Source organism: Varroa jacobsoni, unplaced genomic scaffold (assembly GCF_002532875.2).
Source record: "Varroa jacobsoni isolate VJ856 unplaced genomic scaffold, vjacob_1.0 scaffold_596, whole genome shotgun sequence".
NCBI lineage: Eukaryota > Metazoa > Arthropoda > Arachnida > Mesostigmata > Varroidae > Varroa > Varroa jacobsoni.
Window position 1 is genome coordinate 266,204 of NW_019213498.1, and position 18,998 is coordinate 285,201.

Here is an 18,998-nt window from a genome sequence, read left to right on the forward strand (position 1 = left end):
TCCTCGTAGGAAACACTATTGTTATTTGATGACAGTATCATGTTATGCATAAAGATAAATTAACAAAAAATGAAGATTCAACGTCTCACTAAATGCATTAACAGCAAGCTTTGCCGTACTCATTGTTTGAGTGGCGGTAGGGGGCACCCTCACGTTGGTGCGTGCCTTACCTAATCTCAATGCTTGCCCTTTTAGGTGTGAACAGATCACCTGTTCCATTATACAATAGCCTATTGTGTCTGCCACCAGGCTAAACACCGGTCAGAGCTGCTGCTGCCTCAGCAACCGTTGGGATCGTGTCTGAAGACCTCATACTTTTTCATCTGGACCCGCGCCGTTCACAGATCAAGTCCTCTGGCTTTGCCTGGGTAATAGCACCCCAGCTAAGAAATCCCGTCGAAGACAAGAAGAATTCGTAATCGCAATTATTATTTTTGATTTTATTATTCGTAATAATTGTTTTTGGGATGACCCCTTATTGTAACTTGATAAGTATTCTCATCGGTTGTTATGAGCGTGGATTACTAGACGAAAGAAGTCTGAACTAAAATACAATTTAGAGATAGTCATTTAATCGCCTTTATAGCAGGGTATACGCTACCCCCCTACCCCAGAAACTTTACCTAGATTATAACAATATATATTGCGTACGTTGCGATACGTTCCACTACAAGGCACTGGACAGAAAAAACGCCAGAGACACGGAAGCTGTAACTGAACTATTAATTGCTACTTACATTAGATCTATGCTGACCAGTTTGCAATGAACTCAGGTGACTATTCTGTTTTATGCGTTGTATTCCTTTAATTAAAAAAAAAATGCTACAGCTTGTCGATACCATGGGCTAAGAATTGTCGAAGCAGACGGTAATTTCTGTGCTAGTGGCGATCATTTATAATTTTTGAAAGCAACCGATTTATGCATGATTTCATGAGATGACTGTTGTCTACGAAGACCAAGCTCTCGTACTTCGGCCTACATCAAAATTTTATAGGTTAAGTGCATAGTATGTCTTTATCATATGTTTTTTTTTTTGTTTATCACGCTAAGTAAAAACTTTTGTCTTTTTATTCTAAAATTGGCTTATTGGATTGCCTTATCGGGTGCCTGGCTCGTGGAATACCTAAATGTTAATTATTTTCTATCAATTACGCCTTAACTTCTAATCTTAGGAGAAACAGATCTCCGATTATAGATTATATATCTACAATAAAATTATAATATCCTAGGAAATTAAAAAATTACTTTTTTGAATTATTATACATGGGTTCGATACTGTTAATGATATGCCGTTTATTACTACTACATGTTTACTATATTCTGTTTTTCATTGTTTCGATTTGTGTATATCCTAAGGATGCGTGTTATTGTTGTTTGCGGTAACTAGCTAGGAATACGCCAACTGCATCGCATTTTTTTTTGCTAATGCTATTTGTGTATTCAAAATATACTAAATATTTTGTCAATGTTTGTTAACAAACTCGAAAATAATAGGTATATAAACTAAAGTTTAGAGATAAATGTAGGAAACCGTTTCGTTTGTGAAATACTCACACTCAAATGAGTTTTTACATTTAAGTAGTGTTATTAGATCTATCATAGCATGTCTGCGTTCTGTATTTCATACAGTTAAAGAAATATCTAGTTAAGTTCTACTAGTGCAACGCATTTTTGAGTTGAAGTCTCACACCCTCGATGAAGGTCATTGGGATAGGAGGTCCTGTCATTATCTCAGTTGAATGCCCTGGGCGGTGAATTACGACTGAAAGCGTCGTTAGTAGGTTTTATGCGCGCGGTTGCCCACCGTCGAGAGTAGCAGCAGCAGCTGCCATCTTGCCCCCTCCCTCCACCTTCTTTTCGTTCGGCACAAACGACTAGGTAGGCTCGAGCTATTGCGGGTTTGGGGCTTGAATCCGGTGCCGCTCATAACAAGGTGTAGCTGAGCAGTCTAGCCTTTCTTATGCTTTAGTTGGTCCTAGTTGTTCCCTGCTGTTGAGAACGGTGTGGCTACGTTCGATGGTGTTTGTGCATAGGATTATCCAATCTGGAGTGCGAGATAACATCCCCATTCAGAAAAATTGACCAACACAAAATATATGTCGGTTTCAACCCCGTGGATTGCACAGATACCCCGCTACGTGATCGTGCGACCAGCACAGAGGAGCGTACTTACTATATAGATCTGGAGACGCAGCCTATTGCAATATGGTCCGATTAACACAGTTTTTCTGCGCTAAAACGAAGTCGCGCGGAAGCCAAGATACGGATTTTGTGTTCGATTACACATCAGCGTTCGACTTTAAATCGGCGCACACGTTTAACACCGACAAAAAACATAAGACGGTATTCAAGTATCACGACCGCGATTATATCGTCGACATAACAGGTAGGTGGGCGTCCAGTAGGTTTTTTTGATATTGTTAGGTAGTCTATAAAATATAATGAATTATTGTTTACTAAGTGAACCCGTCTGCAAAGGTAAACACTGCTCAAATTATGTAATCAATTTTGTTTATACAATATGCTAACTTCATTCCGCCATTAGTCTCAATCTAGATTCACTCTCAACCAATTTGGGGCTATACCACCTTCGCCCAAAGTGGCGGCCCAACAAATAATCATCAAAAACCCGATGCGCCTGAAAAAGTTTTGCGGTGTAAGCAGAAATGAAGAAGACTTTGTCAAATGTAAATCGAAAATTTGCATACTTCATAATCAAGTAACACATAAACACATGTGTGTTTGAAAAACAAACTGTTTCTATGTGCCAGTACTTTATATGTGCCACTCTTAATGTGCATCGTCAAGCCAGTCGTTCAAAATCAATGTAGCCTATTAATCATTAGGTATGTTTCATAACAATCAAATGTAACGTAGTAAAGATATACACACCAGGTAGGTTGCACTTTTTCTCTTAAACTAAGCGTTTGTAGAGGTTGTTACCATAGGGATTCCCCTTTCCAGTATGACCAGACAAGGATCATTAATCCTTTTTGAATGAGCCCACCAATTTAGAAGTAATTGTTTCTTTTCACCGGGATTGTGTCCTGGGATGACCGGGGCTCAAACCTTCGTCCGTGTCAGAATGTGAGCAGGAGCCGTGGCAGAGCGCTGTTTTCCGCGCGATTGTCACTGTCCTTTGCTACGTCGTACTGGTCGCTACGTTTCCGCTAACGGGATGGCTTTGCGTTAAGGTAAGCTCGCTTTGTTGTCGCATAGTGTCTATTCCAATACATAACTCCTATTTGTTATAAAATACATGACTTAGATGAGTCATGGATGTAGCATTGTTATTGTTATTGTTCGTTCGAAATCAGCTACGAAATGGACAGATGTGAATATTATATTCAATGTAATTATTCTTAGCTTAGATTTTCGTAGCTCTTCTCAAACATAAATTTAGTTTATAACATTTGGACATTTAATTAACTCGACTTATTTTTTTTTATTACTTTCCATTTTTTCACTTTTTTTTTGTTGGTTGTTCTGTTGATGAAACTTCCAGAGTGCATGCAAGTGACAATATCTATTTGGTAAATTTTTGAAATAAAATAAAATTAGCTTCATAAATAATGTAGACAGTCGTTTTCAGTTAGATTGCTTGATACGTGTTCATTTTACTTGTTTTTTGGAGCTTTTCCGCGGGACATCCGGCCGTCCATCCGTTTCGGGTCGCCCGTGCCAATGATTACTAGCGCGAATCAATAATAGAAGGACCCCCGTAAATACGTCGCATTGCCAAAATAGCGTAGGCAGTTCTGCTTACATTAGATGACGGCGACTATAACAGCAATCTAACTGATTACCATTATCTCTGATCTAAGTCACCTCACTACGAAATTATGATTTGATCATTTTTTTGTCTTCAGCGAGTGACATCTTTGGAGCGCATGGCGATATTCCGTTTGGGAAAACTCATGCCAGTCCAGGGACCTGGTAAGTGCTTTTCTGGTCTATGGATTCAACTATAGCAAGGAAGACCCTAAAAATATATTAAAAAAATCTGGTGGACTTCGAAAATGAGTCATTTTTGAACTAGTTGGGCTGGAATTATGATTTCTTAGTAGGTGCTAGAGGTGCTCTGTCTGATTCTTATAGTTGTTGCAGCGCTCTGGCAACATGTGGATAGCCATATTTCTACCATTCGCGTTTCCACGTGTAATTAATCTATCTATGGCTTCTCGAAGTAAATCGATACTGGAATGTGTTTGCCCATCTCTTTAGGGCAATTGGTGGCAAGCATCGAAAGCTTCGTAATCACTGGAACCTTCTCGACACTGCCACCGAACTCAGTTTCTCTCCAGGATGATGCCACTCTTTTGCCTGGTCCCCGTTTTATTCCACCTTTTCAGTATTCGGTCATAATTCTGTGACCCGTTACATGTGACAGCCAATTTTGCCGACGAAGTACTTAAGATTAAAGCGTCCTCGACTGTGGCGATGCATTCTTGTTTCTCGAGTTTTTAGATTTGGCTAGCTGCTCGCTGGTCTTCAACACTCCAATCCTGATTGTGCCTTTGTTTAAAATTTTGCTGCCTAATGTCTACACCAATGTTAGATGAATTTCCATAGCACCACCGTCTCCGCGGAACAAAGGCTCGACTACTAAGCGTTGATTTTCGAGACTATTTTTTTCTGAAACCAAGTAAACCCAACCGATATTCATCCGCTAGTTTTTAGGAGACTGGTGTGGTCACTAGCCGCACCTCGTCTGCTAGCGGAGCCACATAGTTAAAAAATTATTCAATTTTAAAGTCCGCCGGATTTGTTTGTGATACTCTAATGACAATATCTTGTCAGTTTGCTGCAAAACCTGTACTAAGGCGTACGTTTCTAGTATTATTGAAGATCTAGGTGCATACATTTGTGCATTCTACATGATTCTTTCTACATCCTTTTATGCGTCGTGCCGATGTTATGGCGTAGCCAGCCATTTGTATAACATAAGACTTTCAAGATGCAGCTGCAAGGTACTATTCTATTTTGTTATTCCTTTAGGCAATAAACGTAAAGGTGACTGTTGTTGGACTTTGTTGATAAGGAGGGGGGCCGTCCAATATTTGAAAATATTATACAGATCGATCGAGGATTTCATGTTGGGAACGCACTCGTGCATAATTGTTTGATCTCGGAATCCTGTAAGTGTAGCAAGTTTATGAACTGTTGAAAAATATTTAAACCGTATGATTCTTTATTATCTTTCTTATCCTCAGGAATCGTCATCGTGTTTCCCGGCGTAGATAATCATCGTAAAATAGATTTGCGACCACGAACGATCGAGATTGAGCCCCGACAGGTTGGTAGAGTAAGAAGTATGTTCAGTTGCGTTTATTATTACAGAGGGTCGAGAAGAGGTAACACATATGCTTATCTTTGTCGATAATTTCTTGAACTTCTATGCTGTATCACTGCTATCCGAAAACAAAGTGTTCTGATGAATCAGAAAAAGGCTGGCTGTCAACTTAGCTTAGTAATATTTATTTCCCCTGTCGTGGCTATGTACGAGATCGAGTAATAATAGTCATGATAATAAACAGAAGAGATAGTAATAATTATCGCTTCAGCATGTAAGTACGTTTAAGATATATGTACGATTGTTATTATTGTGTGGTGTTTCATATATGATTGTTATCATAGATACTATTGGGCGATGGGGCCGTGGTTGAGCTATCGTGCTCTTTGGCCTGTCAGGTGGTCAACTCGGTCCAGTACGTGACGCGTGTCCGCGAAGTTGACGCTACTATTCGGCTGCTTTGTCAACATTGTCTTTCGTCGGTTGTGTGTATCGCCGAACAAGAAGACCTTGAGAGACGCAAAGAAAGCCTGGAATCTTCTTTACTCGTAGGTTACAGAAGTTCTTGTTTTTTACCCATTGGTGGACATCATTCTGTCTGGGATCACTTCATAGCTATTCAAAGAGGCTATTTTAAAATGGATGCAAACATATATAGTGTATGCTATACTTATTTAAAAAAGCTTGAGGTCACTATGCGCTCAAAGATTTGTCCTAGATCGATGGTAGGTTTCCCATGATGTTTAGCTGTTCCTTAAAAATAAATCGGCTAATGTTACAAAGAGGAGATGAATGGGACAGGAGTCTTGAGTTTTTTTTAGATTGCTTTATTAGGACCAGTAATTGGAATTGATAAAACCCATGAATTCCGCTAGTAGACGGGAACTAATATCTATGGGCATCTCATGCGCCTGCTCACTTGAATTGGAAGTTTCAAATTGTCGTTCTTCTATTCCAACATGCGTGGTTGCTAACAATTAGCTAAGACTTAAGGAACCGTCACGACAACAAGCGACTGGTTAACGTAAATTCATTCACGACTGCCATAACTGTAGCTCTAGTAACCATTCGAACATATATAATCAGATCTGCTGGCAAAGTTTTAGACATGGTCAACATCGTTCAAAATTCAAGTTAGTTGATGTATCACAGAGTAGAAGAATTTACTTGATCATTTTGTTGCTGTTGTTGTTGTGCTCTTATTGATATCTTTGTAGACAAAGCTGAATGACAGTATCATCCCGTGGGGTCTCGAGGTGATCAGGGTGACCATGTAAGTATCTATGTTAGTGTCGAATGTAGCGTAATGTGCTGCAGAAGTTACAACAGCCGCGTATCGACCAAGAAGTAATAGTTTCATTTGAGATCATCATTTGTCTATCTGTACTACTAAAAATTTGTCTTCGTTTGCCTGCCTTTTTGTCGGACCTGAACGATCCGCTGAATTGGGTTGGCCTGATTTTTGTGGATTGCTAAAGTTTCGTCTTAAGACGGCCTGCGCAGAAAGTGGAGCCGTCCGGTCAGATAATTTTCAACCTAGAGGGACAAACCATTTTGATTTTTCTTATAGAGAACAATGTAAACTTTGTTGGTTGTGGGCCAAATGCAGACCCAAGTTTGAGAGCCAATGTTGACAAACACTGATGTGGCCGCTGAAGGGAACCGCTGATGTGAACACTGAAGGGTCGTCCGCGCATATTTATCATGAGCGTGAAAATGATCTTACATAAACAAATGTGTTTAACGCGTGTCCGATGACCATGTGTGCAAGTTATTTCTACACAAGTACAGTGAAACTCGAAGCTCACAGGTTGAGTCTCTAGATCTAAAAGTGATGTACGTTAAACTGTGAGGCGTTATCAGAGTAATTCAAGAGACCCCACAATATTTATTTATAGGTAGGTTAAGGTTGCAGCAATTTTTTCTAGCAGTTGTGAGACAAAGATTGCCAGTTCGTCAGTTTAAAAGTCCTCGTCACGAATTCAGTGGGCATCGGTGCATGTTTTATGAACAGAGATGTAATTTTTAGAGTCATAATTTAGAATCCTTTCAAATACAACTTATTGTGTTATCTTTTTAGCCAACTGGATCAGGTGATTCGTGAAGCCGAACCCGTTAATGCTATTAGTCCGTTAGTAAAAGTGTTAAAGAGCGCGCTTGGCCTAGCAGGAGATGACTATGAGGACAAACCCTCAAAACTGCTTGGCAAAATCATTGATGGAAAATCACCAAAAGGTAATAATCACTTTATTTATTTAGTACTGTGCTTTTGTTATTAGAATTTGCCGATAGCAACAAAAGCGCACATGGTTTTAGGGCTAGACATTTCAGAACCACAGATGCTTTAATACATAAGAAGCAAGCATTGAGGACTCAAAGAAGCCTCGATGGCGCCTTTATATATAGGCATGTAACGTAACTCAATGAAGAGTAGACATTTCATATGTCTGCACATCTTTTTGACTTGGCAGTTAGCTAACTACAGTGTAGACGTGTATATATTACATGGGAGGCCGTTAAGTTTACACTGAATTCATCTTTATGGTCTTATTTGAAGTTAGAATGCATCTAGCTATCTGGCTTTCGCGGGAGGAATTTTCTACCATTATGAACCGATATTGGCCGAGGAATAATGTTCAAAAACTCATATAATTGTTCAGGTAGAGACTGCAAACGGCGACCCTTTGTCGTTCTGCCAGCTGAAGTTCTACTTCTAGTACATACCTGCATTTTGTGCGCTCTGAGCTTCCCGTAACCTTAATCAAATAGAAAGCACTAGAGGATTGTCTGTGGCGTGCCTGTTTGTCACTTCTAGCTGGCGCATTGCATATTGTTCCTGCAGTTCCCAACGACGGCCAGTTTACTCAACTAACGATGGTGCTTCAACAGCTGGCTATACACGCCGCTAAACATGAGGCTCTCATTGAGACCACCGCGTCCTACAAATTCTTGCTGCATGGCGCACCCGGAAGCGACGTTAAAGAGGTCTACCCCATCTGCTTGATATTTGACAAAGGTTAGTCTTGAAAATCTGTAAGTACTTATTTTGGGATCTGGCACTATTATTGGCGCCATATATGGCAGAATTGCAGGTAGCCATCTTTGTGACCCACATCTCGCACCGTAAGTCGGCCACTGAATATGCAGCTAGATTTAAATGCTACCTATTTGCCCAAGAAATCAGCTAATACATTAACTAGGCTATCTCTTCCTGTTCAAACATTAGATCGATTGTTGGGCTGATATCTATGGAGGCGATCAGTTGATACAGTCATTTTACCGCGTGCACTGCAGGTCACGTTGCATGGACCTGAACAGCCGAAACAAAAGATTCCCATTTGTATTACATTCATTTTCCAAGTGGCCAAAGAAAATGAAGTCTAATGTTTTTTGCGTCGTTTTGAACCGTTATTAATAGTTTTACAAAATTTAAAGTGAGGCAGCTCTTTCATATCCTAACAAATCCTCCGAGCCTTTTTAATATCCGGTACTGATCACAGCCGGTAGTAATACTGTACCAGCATTGATATATTCAAGTAGCACTACTGTGAAGCTCATGTGAAATCTACATCACTGTCTTTAATGCCATCTCTAATGTATACAGGTGATTAGAGGTTGTGCGGGGAATAACACCCAATCATGTTAAAAGCGTGTTTCCTAACCGGGCAATATTTCTACGCAATCGAAAACTTGTGCCGATTCACTGTCTGCTTTTTGCGCTCATTCGGAGCATAGCTTATGGTTCTAATTGAGAGTTTGAAAGTGACTAAAGTTCTACTCTGACCGACCTAACTTATAACAGAGTCTTACCCAGCTCGTTCTATCATATTACTCAAAGTTGTTGTTGTTGTTAGATTTGTTTCTTTACTATATAGCGCAAACTGTGTGTAGGCAAATAATTTCTAATTTATTATTTAGGTAACGTCGATGTGAAATCTGGTTCTACGGAAGTGGACGCCATAAAGCCAGATGTTACTCTGGAAATGACCTCCGACGACCTAACTCTCATCGTACTTGGCAAGATGTCACCACTAAAGGGATACATGGGCGGAAAGATTAGCGTTAAAGGTGACTGGAATTTACTAAAAAAGTTCATTCAGGTTGTACAGGGAAAGTAGATTTAAAGACGTGTGTGTTACAGTGACATAATAATATAGAAGGCAGTTATCTTTGTGGTGAACCCTAAATTATTCGCACAGAAACAAATTGTATACAAGCTTAATTTATAAAACATAGGAGATGTGTATGCTGTAACTAAGCGTCAACGTGTGATCGCAAACGTGCTAATATTTCGAATATTTTACGTCGCACCAGTTTGTTATCTATGTACGTTACCGTCTTAGCTGGTGACTCCATGTACTCAACCAAGTTACAATCTAAAGTTTTTTGTACTACTATCTGTCTCATCGAACTATTGGTATTTCTCATTATTAAAAAACTTACTCATACAAAAGATGCATTATCAATATGAAAATAAAGAAAGCAGCCAGTTTATAGAAACGTTCGTTAAACGTGGTAGTTCTTACAGCAAAAATTTATCTTGGGCTAAAGCTCACGGGAATTAGCAAGTGCGTTAATGGCATTGGCTTTTCTATAAAGGACATAAGAACACACTTGATCAACAAGCGAATCGATGCTGATAGTTCAATAGGTATACAGAACCTGAAAATAGAGCCATATCTATGTATTGGGCCACTTTGACGATCCTTTAGTTCGTCCAGTGTTATTATTACGGCTTCTACGATTATCTACGCCTTCGCGTGGGTCATCTTCATTATCTATGCCCATTTTCCCACATGCTTAGCTCATTGCGCACATCGCATTGCGTCTCCGAGTGTTGACTATGTCGCTGACCGATTGTTTTAGCCTTGGGGCTTACGTATACAGTATATAAAAGTGACGAAAAGTGTTTCGAACCGAAGATTCGAAAGCCGGAAGCAGTATTCCAGCGAAGTATTCTTCCCCATAAGATACTGAAATCGAACACATTTTTTTAGTGAGCACGGTAGCATGGCTAACGAGAAAATTCGTGTCGTTTCAATCGCGGGATTTGTTTGAAACTTGAACGATGCAAGGCGTTTCATCACCGAGGCATTACTGAGCACTTAAGAAGGCCCAGGAAGGTCAAATAGTACCAGAGCGTGCAAAATTAAGAGAACATCGCTCGTTGGGCCAAGATACTATGAGTCGAATGCTAAAGTATGGAATTTGATGAAGTTAACAATACGTGATGTGTGAATATAAATTACGTTGTTTTATTTTTAGATAGATACGAACCTGTTTTACGCGCTGAGCACCCTTATACGCTTCTGTGTGAGCAATATTACGATCTCAATACCTCTGACCGAAGATCTGACAAAGACTGAATAAACAAACAGAGACTAAGCTTGTGAAAAAACCAGAAAAGTCCAGGGATTTAATCTTGCGACACGGTAATTTTCTCCAGCATCATTATTTACTCAGTCGAGAGACAATTACGGAATCCCTAAGCCGCACAAACCACAAGGAGAGAACTGAAATTTTTAAATACGATTTAGAAAATTACTTCACATTCAGTCACTGTCATAGAAAAAATATTTTCCAATTTATGCGGACAGATAGACACAACATGTTTACAGAACAGTAATCATCGTATAATACCTATATGCTGTACAAAAATATTACGGATGCAAAAACGCAAATGGTTATTCATTCTGTTCTTCACTCGAGAGAATCGTCTTAGGGCAATCTGTAATTAAGGGTAATGATACTGGAATTAAAGTTTTACGTTGCTATATTATTCAGCCAGCCATTTCGAGGCGAGAAAGGAAAAACAATAATGCTAGCTAAGTAAATCTATAAACTCATTATACAACGCATGCGTCTGAACACAGTGCGACAACACATCAAAAAGAAGAACTACGATAATGAAGACTGTAAATGAGACTTGATAATTGGAATAAGAATAATTGAATAGCTAGAACACGGATAAGATATCTATAGTACAATAGAAGCCATCATTCTTTCGAAAAATTACGCTGACGATGACGCAAAAATGCCGCGGATCTTGATGTTATGACCGCTATTAGCGGCGTCCGTCTGTGATGCATTTTATAGGACTCGCAGTTAATAAATGATTACATGGCTTGCGTTTTCTTATCATGACAGTTAGTTGTTTATTTTATATAACAGAGGCGTATTTGAATAATGGGTTAAATGTATTTGTGATAATTCTCTATATCGATGTGCCACGGGTTTCAATTTATCGAAAATATAGAGTATATGTTTTTCAGGGGCAAGGTAGCTCGGTTTGGACTATGCTGATAACGCGGTTGTACAGACAGTTATAAAACATGCCTTAAAAATGAAATCAGTAAGCTAACTGTGAATATGTTTATTTCAACCACCATTCATTGCGTGGGGCAAAACATTATTATCTTTAAATTGTGAGATGCGGTTTTCAGCCATTGTAACCTCTCAAACAGAAATGCTTGCCGGGCTTTGGGTGCCTGTTTTGATGATTTTGTTCCATAAAGAAGTTCAATACACTGTTAGGGTGTAGATTACTTAGGTTAAGGAAAATAGGATCTTTTTGTTTTTCTTACCTCCACAGCTTCGATTTCGCTGCCTTCTAGCTGGTTATCAAACTTGTTTCGTAATCGGTTAGTGATATATACAACGAGTACCAATAGGGCAGACTGATTATTCGTACAATGAGTAATTTCCAATGATTTTTTTTATTCAAAACCAAGTTAGCAACGCAGTCCATATGGAACAAATTACTACACATGACAACAACCGTTTTCCCTAGCGTTCGTAAACAAGTTCTACATCTCTAGTTTGCCTTGGACAGAGAGTCTACGATATCTCTTTCCGAAACACTTCAAACGCGTGACATAGGTCCATGTTGAAAAACCTACAAAAAAATGATACAGCGTTTGGCGATCGTTATCCCATACTGTTCTATATCATGGCGCATTGAACTCAAACAGTATGAGAAACGTTTTAAGGTTCATTAATTGGCGGAGAGAAGCTGGCAGATGCAGAGCTGATTAGCATCATAGATTTCAGCTAGACATTGTCCATTAAAGTCAGCGTAGTGCCATAGTGGCGTGTAGAAAAAGTTATTAACGGGTATATGATACATGTACTATGCTAATGTGCGTGGAGACGAAATAACGATGAAAAACGATCTCTTGTGTAATTAAGGGTTGAATAGAGCGTGTCCTAACTAGGCGTTAGAGCCGATTGCAGGGACTGCAGCGGTGACGATGTATTTCACGTATATGCTGTGACGACAGCCATTCAAATAGCTGAAAAATGGGATTTGTTTTCCATAATGGCAGACGCCGACGCTTCGATTAAGATTGAGTTTCGAAATTGTGCAGCGTCGTCTTATACACACCATAGCGCTATTTACGAATTCTACCCTAGAAATAGATCTTGCCCTGCTATTTCATCTGCCGACAATAGCTTGATAGTTTTCTTGAATATTGTAAATAAAGTTCGGAATAGAATAATAATGGAACAAACTATTTTATGGGTTTCTTTCGACACTCGGTGTTTGAATCAAATTTGATATATTTAACTGCTGTAGCTCTTCATTGAATTTCGAAATTTGTATTGCACTAAGTGGAATATCAGAGCAATTTGTTTTCATCCACTGAGATTATTTACAGTTTTACTGCAGGGTTCCCAAATCAATTCCAAAATTCTGTCGTGAAAATACGCCTCTAGATCAAAAGTCTTTTGTGAACGCTATATTTTCTTATCCTCGTGCAGATATGCCCACAAGATCTATCATACTATCCATTTGGGTCAAAAGGGTGGACTCATTAAGCTCTCTGGCATTTTCGATTCGGTAGGAACGGGACAACGACTAACCGTCATGTGCCAACTTGGATTATGCCCCACAAATTATTGAAATGTTGGTAGATAGATACCTTTTAGATATTCCTCATAATAATATTCTGTATTAAAACTAAAGTGTTCCGCGTATCAATTGTTTTATTAGTTGTTCATACAAATGGGCTTTGATTATAAAATTCGATTACTGCAGATATAAGCGGTTAAAATCTCGACTTAGTAAAAAGCTACTAGTTAAGCAATAGTATTCTACATAAAGTATATGTGCTTTTAGAGACCAATTCTCGGCAACCGAATTTACATAGCACTTCTTTCAGGACCGATTTTCATCCGTAGCCCTGCATTACAAAAATACATTTTAACTATTGTTAGTGTTAAAATCAGAAACGGTTAGTATTTTTTTCGTGTAATTTCTTGTAATTTTCATTAGCTCAAAATACTGGCGGGAATCCTCGTCTTTTTTAACATAAAGGTAAAGTTGTTTTTAAAAGTGCATGAACTTCATATCAGTCGCATTCCTGATTACGTTTAGCATTTTTGCATGAATTCCCAATCGTAACGTCACAAACTTTATTCATTGAAAAGTATTAGCCGTTTTCTATGCTAAAATTGAAGCATATATATATATATATATTCACAGTTTTGATCAATGACCCTCAGTCGTTATTCTGGCCACGCCATAATACCATCACTGTAGAGTTTCTGAGCAAAACATTGGGACAACGAATTTTAGCATCACTCTATTGTATTAAATCTAAATTAATATTATTAAGGGTGTTTTGCAGAGACCGAGACTGATTAGAGTTGGACTGTGCAAGATTCGGGCTTCGAATTGTAATTAAATCTTCCTTGCAAACTGGGTCGCTAAAGATGTATGTGATCCTGTATTATCATGGTGGAAAACAACGCTCTTTCTTTTCACTAGCTGAATTCGGTGGATTTTTTCAATAGCTTGTTGTAATTTGCTTTTTTGTTTTTTTGAGCGGTAGCAGCTCATGATACGCGATCCTTTTTCAGTCCCACCAAATACATCTCATCGTCAATCTAGGCTTTGCTACAGGTAATAGAGCACATTTTAAAAAATGTTTATGTTTGCACATTATTTTTGTTGTATGTTATCTATTTTTCATCAACCGGATTAGAAATGGCATTTTTGTAGAGGTAAAAATACAATCCGGTTATGTTTTTGCGTCGATCAGTGTGGCACGCAAACATCGAGCAGCATTTTTTTGTCGTTAGTTTTTTTCAGTTTGTTTGAAACTTTTTTATGGTAGACATTTAGAACCTTAGCGATATGGCTTCTCACGTATCTGTCTTGCTCAACTTTCGCAATAATTTCATTAGCTTTTTATAATGAATCAAGCACGACGAGAGGCATCTCCTGCATCAAAATTTGTAGACTTTAAGCGACAGTGCTATCTTCAGTCAATTTCTTCTGATAGCGCATTTTGACTTTAATCAGTACAATATTTTATACACCTGCACAGTGTTTGTAATATAAAATTGTAATATAAAGTAAATGTTTGCAGAAATTTTACTTATTTTTAAAGCACTTAATTTTAAGCCTGAACACAGTTGTACGTGCTGTAAGCATAGTACACAACTTAGACTTTAAATGACGCCAACGCCGATCCGACGTAACTTATAGAACCTAAGGTATGTAAATTTAAAGGCACACAGTAAAAAAAAAAACGGTCAGTACTCTTTTTAACAGCCTAATATAAATGTGTGATCATTTCAAGAGGCCTGAGATAAAACCACATCCAGTTTGTTTAAGCAAAGGCAGGCCAGTGTACGTGAATAACTGTAGTAACGGTAGGATTGGAAAACGGTATTCAAAATCGTCTAGTTCATGGAGCAACAACGTTTAAGGTTTCGACGAAACAAACTTAAAAGTTTAATGTTTATGCAGTAGTTACACTGCATAGATGATAGTGTATTGATTGCATCACTCAATAATGAACTGTGTAAAAAAGTCGCTGCTGGACGCTACTTCAAAAAAGTGACCAAATACTTAGAAGGGCATGCATCGAGGTTGAAGAAGCTCTGTGTAATTATTTCTAGGCCCGACATATCGTCTGAGGCTCTGTAAGGTGTTCTAAAAATGTTGAAAGAAATCTATAATTTGGCAGTAGGTTAAGAAATAATGATTATGTTCATAGAGACCTATGTACACTCCGTTAGTAGTGAATATTTCTCAAACATGTACACAGTAAATTATTTCACTCATTCTTCGAGACTCATCTAATATTTAATTATTGTCATTAACACTAATCCCAGTGTCTTAGCACAGTGGGAAACATCGGCTACTCGTATAAAATAATAAACTAATTCGGATAGTTTACGTTACGAAGTTTTCGTTGAGAGCTGTACCTTGAGGCAAATAAACCTCTTAAATTTGTCTGCCAATTTAGCAGTCAATGACATGATTGACGATTGTTATATGCGCCCTATACAGGATAGGGCTGCAATGAGTTTTTGTCTGCGAGGAAAAATCCATAGCGGACGCTTTTGCGTATCGAAAATGTTGAAGGTTTGACATTTTCAAAAGTACTGTTCCGTTTGTTTAGAAAGAGCTAGATTGTCTTACCGCATAAACAGAACCTACATTGCATACATTACAGCATACAGAACTGTAGTTGAGGAATATCGCACAACGAAACAATTTTGTGTAATTTTTCTAAAATTTCGTGTGATTTGTGTTATTGAATTTTTCCTTTCGCCAAACCTTAAAAAATACGGCTATGGTGGATAGTTAGAATTTTTTTTTTCGCATTTCATCAGCCTCTGTGGTAGGATAAAGAACTAGAATAATCACCTTGTCTTTTTACCACAGTTTTGCCTACCTCAAAACTATATTATCGAAGGTAAGTTGCAAGTAAATTACGGGTTGGAAAAGTCGCTACACTGAGTTATAGAGCATAATCACCCGGGAGGGGAAGCTAATATGGATCATGGGCTATATGATCCACTATATTTCGAGCACGTGTTAAATTAAACATAAAAATTGAAAAAACCGAGTGGCATGACAGTTCTACTCAGCTCAGCAAAAGGGAATATACATATATTTATAGATCCAATTGTATCGCATGTCGTTGCTGTGAACATATGGCTATTTTTGAAGGTAATATTGTGGACTCTTTCATTAGCGTAACAGAGATAAAATTATGTTAAAGTCATTGTAAATAATCACGATATCGAAACAGTATTTATATTGACAATCACAATAGGCTTCATTAGGGTTAAGCTGATGTTGAAGAGCGTTACGCATATCGTTATTATTTTTCCCCATTTATTGAACCAGGTGTATCTCGTATATGGGCCAATACGTGAGCCATTTAAGTCCCGGTTTCACACATCGCAGCAGACCTATGACTTATGAGACCTAACCTACCTGACTTGACAGTAAACGATTATAAAGCATCGTCTTCTTTAACCATAATTACGGTCCTTTATCAGGTAGAAAGGCATTTTTCCCTTGCCCTTGTCGAATGACTGACTTCTCTACACAAAATAGTTAGTGCCTTTCTTAAAGCCACCTCTAGCCTATCTACCCATACCTTTTGGGTCTATATGGTCCAGGTAGATAGAACTCCTCAGTTTCTGTATTCTTGAAAGTCGATGAATAGTCACGAGCCCATTTAGATAAAGATTTTATAAAAGAACTTTCGATAAGTATGCTATTTTGTTTTTTTTTCGCTTCGTTTGCACCACCTTGTTTTCAACAATAGCCTCAAGCAAAGTTCGCCCCATATAGTTCCATTCCATTCTATATAAGCAAACGTACAATGATGACCTACGGTGCCTGTTACGTTTTTTATCGAGCAAATGTTTCGAGCTTACTTTACGTAATTACGATAGAATACATGCCTGCAAACTTTGCTAGAGCTGGAACTGCCGGAGGATAAAGAACCACATAAGTTAACATTGGCTACAGCATTGTTGAGATGTGGATTAAACTTTTCCCTTGCATGACACTAGGTTAGGATTTCTTTCATCGCCATCATAGGCTCTGTCCTGGCTGTCTGAAATGTCTGGGTGGGAGTCGGCAGGAGCGACAGCGACAACTCTTACAATAATACAATTAAGAGATGGATAACCTCGCTAGACATGACAATGTTATAAGTAACCATGCCGGGTTTGAAAATACGCGCATAATTATTTGTTAGTTCGTAAAAAATAATTTTTACAAAGGTGACTTATTGAACAAATTTCCAAAATCCCTCATCCGATTTTTCCTTTAAAGTAGTTATTGACAGCTGGCTGCTTCAAGGTTCCTCAATACTATACAACAACTTGTGTGAATATAAAAACAGAGAAATCCGTCATGTTAGTATCAAAAATAAGGCACGACTTCGATCAACCATCTATCACAATCGCTGTGGAAATTGACAATGCCGGATCGAACAACATTATTACTGCAGTAACGCATCTAATAGCAAGATTACTATCGTATTCCAGCGGCCCTGACGATCCATTGCTGCCCAGACAGCCAGAACCCCCGGCACTTCCGGTGGGCCAACGAGGAAAAACGGCATGTAAGCTGATGTTGTCAGTGAAAGGATCTCAGAACTCATGCCCATATGAACCTAAAAATAAATCAGAGTTGTATCGTACTTGGGCTTAGTAAAAAAAATGACCGATGCCACAATCTTCGGATTGTTTTCAAGTGACCTGTTATAAGTGAGCAAAGAAGGAAACATTAATCCCACTTTTTAAAACGTCCCCTCGTATAATGGTGCAAAACTCGGGGCACTTTTTTTTTCGAGATATACTTGTATTCTTTGTAATCTAAGGCCGCTCACTCGTATCTCGTCACATGGGCAGGCAACTTGCATGCGTTGAATATGGTATATATAAATAGCATAGACCTGTAGAACGTGAGAGCCAGAGAAAATAAGAAAATTGAACTAGTTTACAAATATGCGTTTCTTATATGAACAACATCGACAGATATAGTTCTCCGTGTAAACTTGATGTTTCTTGAAGAGTCTACTACCAGAAGCAGCGTAGACTGAATAGGTGAATGTAGTTGAAACGGCGAGACATTACCCTAAAGCAAATGTATGGCTGTGATAGCTTATGATGTCTATCTGGGGAACTCTAGAGGATGTAGTGGGACTACATCCCGCTACATCCTCGGAAGTTCAACTCTGTTGAGTGAAGTAGATAACAAACAAATTTCGTGTGAAGCAATCAGGATTAACGGACCAAGTTAAACTGTTGTTATTGCATGACAACAAATAACCTCACACCACAAAGACCATGGTGGCGAAAATCAAGGAGTTCCAATTGGGGACTTTTTCTCTTCCACCTAACCCGTCAAACGTTGCGTATGCAGATTAGTATTTTTTCCAAATCTCAACAATGCTTATAATATTCAACTTACAATACTCGAAGTTCAGCTAGCTCTGGAAATTGCCTTTCGAGATTTTACCGACCCTCGTACCTCAGACTTCCACAACAACAGAATACCATCTAAATGGCAGAGGGTACTAATTAATGAGGGTACGTACCTGGATTGAAAATAAAGAACGGTGCTTGTAAAAAAATTTGACAACCTCAGAGTTTGCCATTTCGCATTTTCTAGTGAACGACCCAATATTCAATGATTACAATATTTAAATTGGGTAGCTCACCCCTACGCTGTTCCTATCGGTATCACTAGGCCAATTCATCATTAACAATTATGCTACTGATGCCCCCCGATACTACTAAGCATTTGTTTAGACCATACCATTAGATTAACATAGTCGATATAATAACTTCGGTAAGTGTTCTTCAAATTTCGGCCAACAGGAAATATTTGTTCACTACCTTTGACGTCAATCATACCTGAATTGATTGTTGAGATAAATT

The 18,998-nt window shown here is 38.5% G+C and overlaps 1 protein-coding gene across 3 annotated transcripts; it reads left to right on the top strand.

The window, feature by feature from the left end:
- Positions 1-223: 223 nt before the first annotated feature.
- Positions 224-17,838, top strand: LOC111261789 (stomatin-like protein 1). 3 transcript variants are annotated; one of them, XM_086968844.1, is made up of 10 exons: positions 224-2,387; positions 3,086-3,195; positions 3,871-3,937; positions 5,215-5,297; positions 5,639-5,842; positions 6,512-6,567; positions 7,375-7,529; positions 8,110-8,310; positions 9,213-9,362; positions 17,601-17,838. In XM_086968844.1, the coding sequence occupies exons 1-10, from the start codon at positions 2,207-2,209 to the stop codon at positions 17,684-17,686; spliced, it is 1,293 nt and encodes a 430-aa protein (XP_086824970.1). In that variant the 5' UTR covers positions 224-2,206; the 3' UTR covers positions 17,687-17,838. The 3 variants fall into 3 exon arrangements, with proteins under 3 accessions (XP_086824970.1, XP_086824971.1, XP_022691297.1); XM_086968845.1 differs by lacking the exon at positions 17,601-17,838 and adding an exon at positions 10,370-11,438 and having other exon boundaries at positions 227-2,387; XM_022835562.2 differs by lacking the exon at positions 17,601-17,838 and having other exon boundaries at positions 235-2,387; positions 9,213-9,798.
- The last annotated feature ends 1,160 nt before the right edge of the window (positions 17,839-18,998 follow it).

Excerpts from the sequence above, each read along its gene's own strand:
- LOC111261789 (XM_086968844.1), top strand. The coding sequence starts at position 2,207 with ATGGTCCGATTAACACAGTTTTTCTGCGCTAAAACGAAGTCGCGCGGA. Across the intron at positions 3,938-5,214 it reads CATGCCAGTCCAGGGACCTG|GAATCGTCATCGTGTTTCCC; the intron begins GTAAGTGCTTTT and ends TCTTATCCTCAG. Across the intron at positions 8,311-9,212 it reads CTGCTTGATATTTGACAAAG|GTAACGTCGATGTGAAATCT; the intron begins GTTAGTCTTGAA and ends TTTATTATTTAG.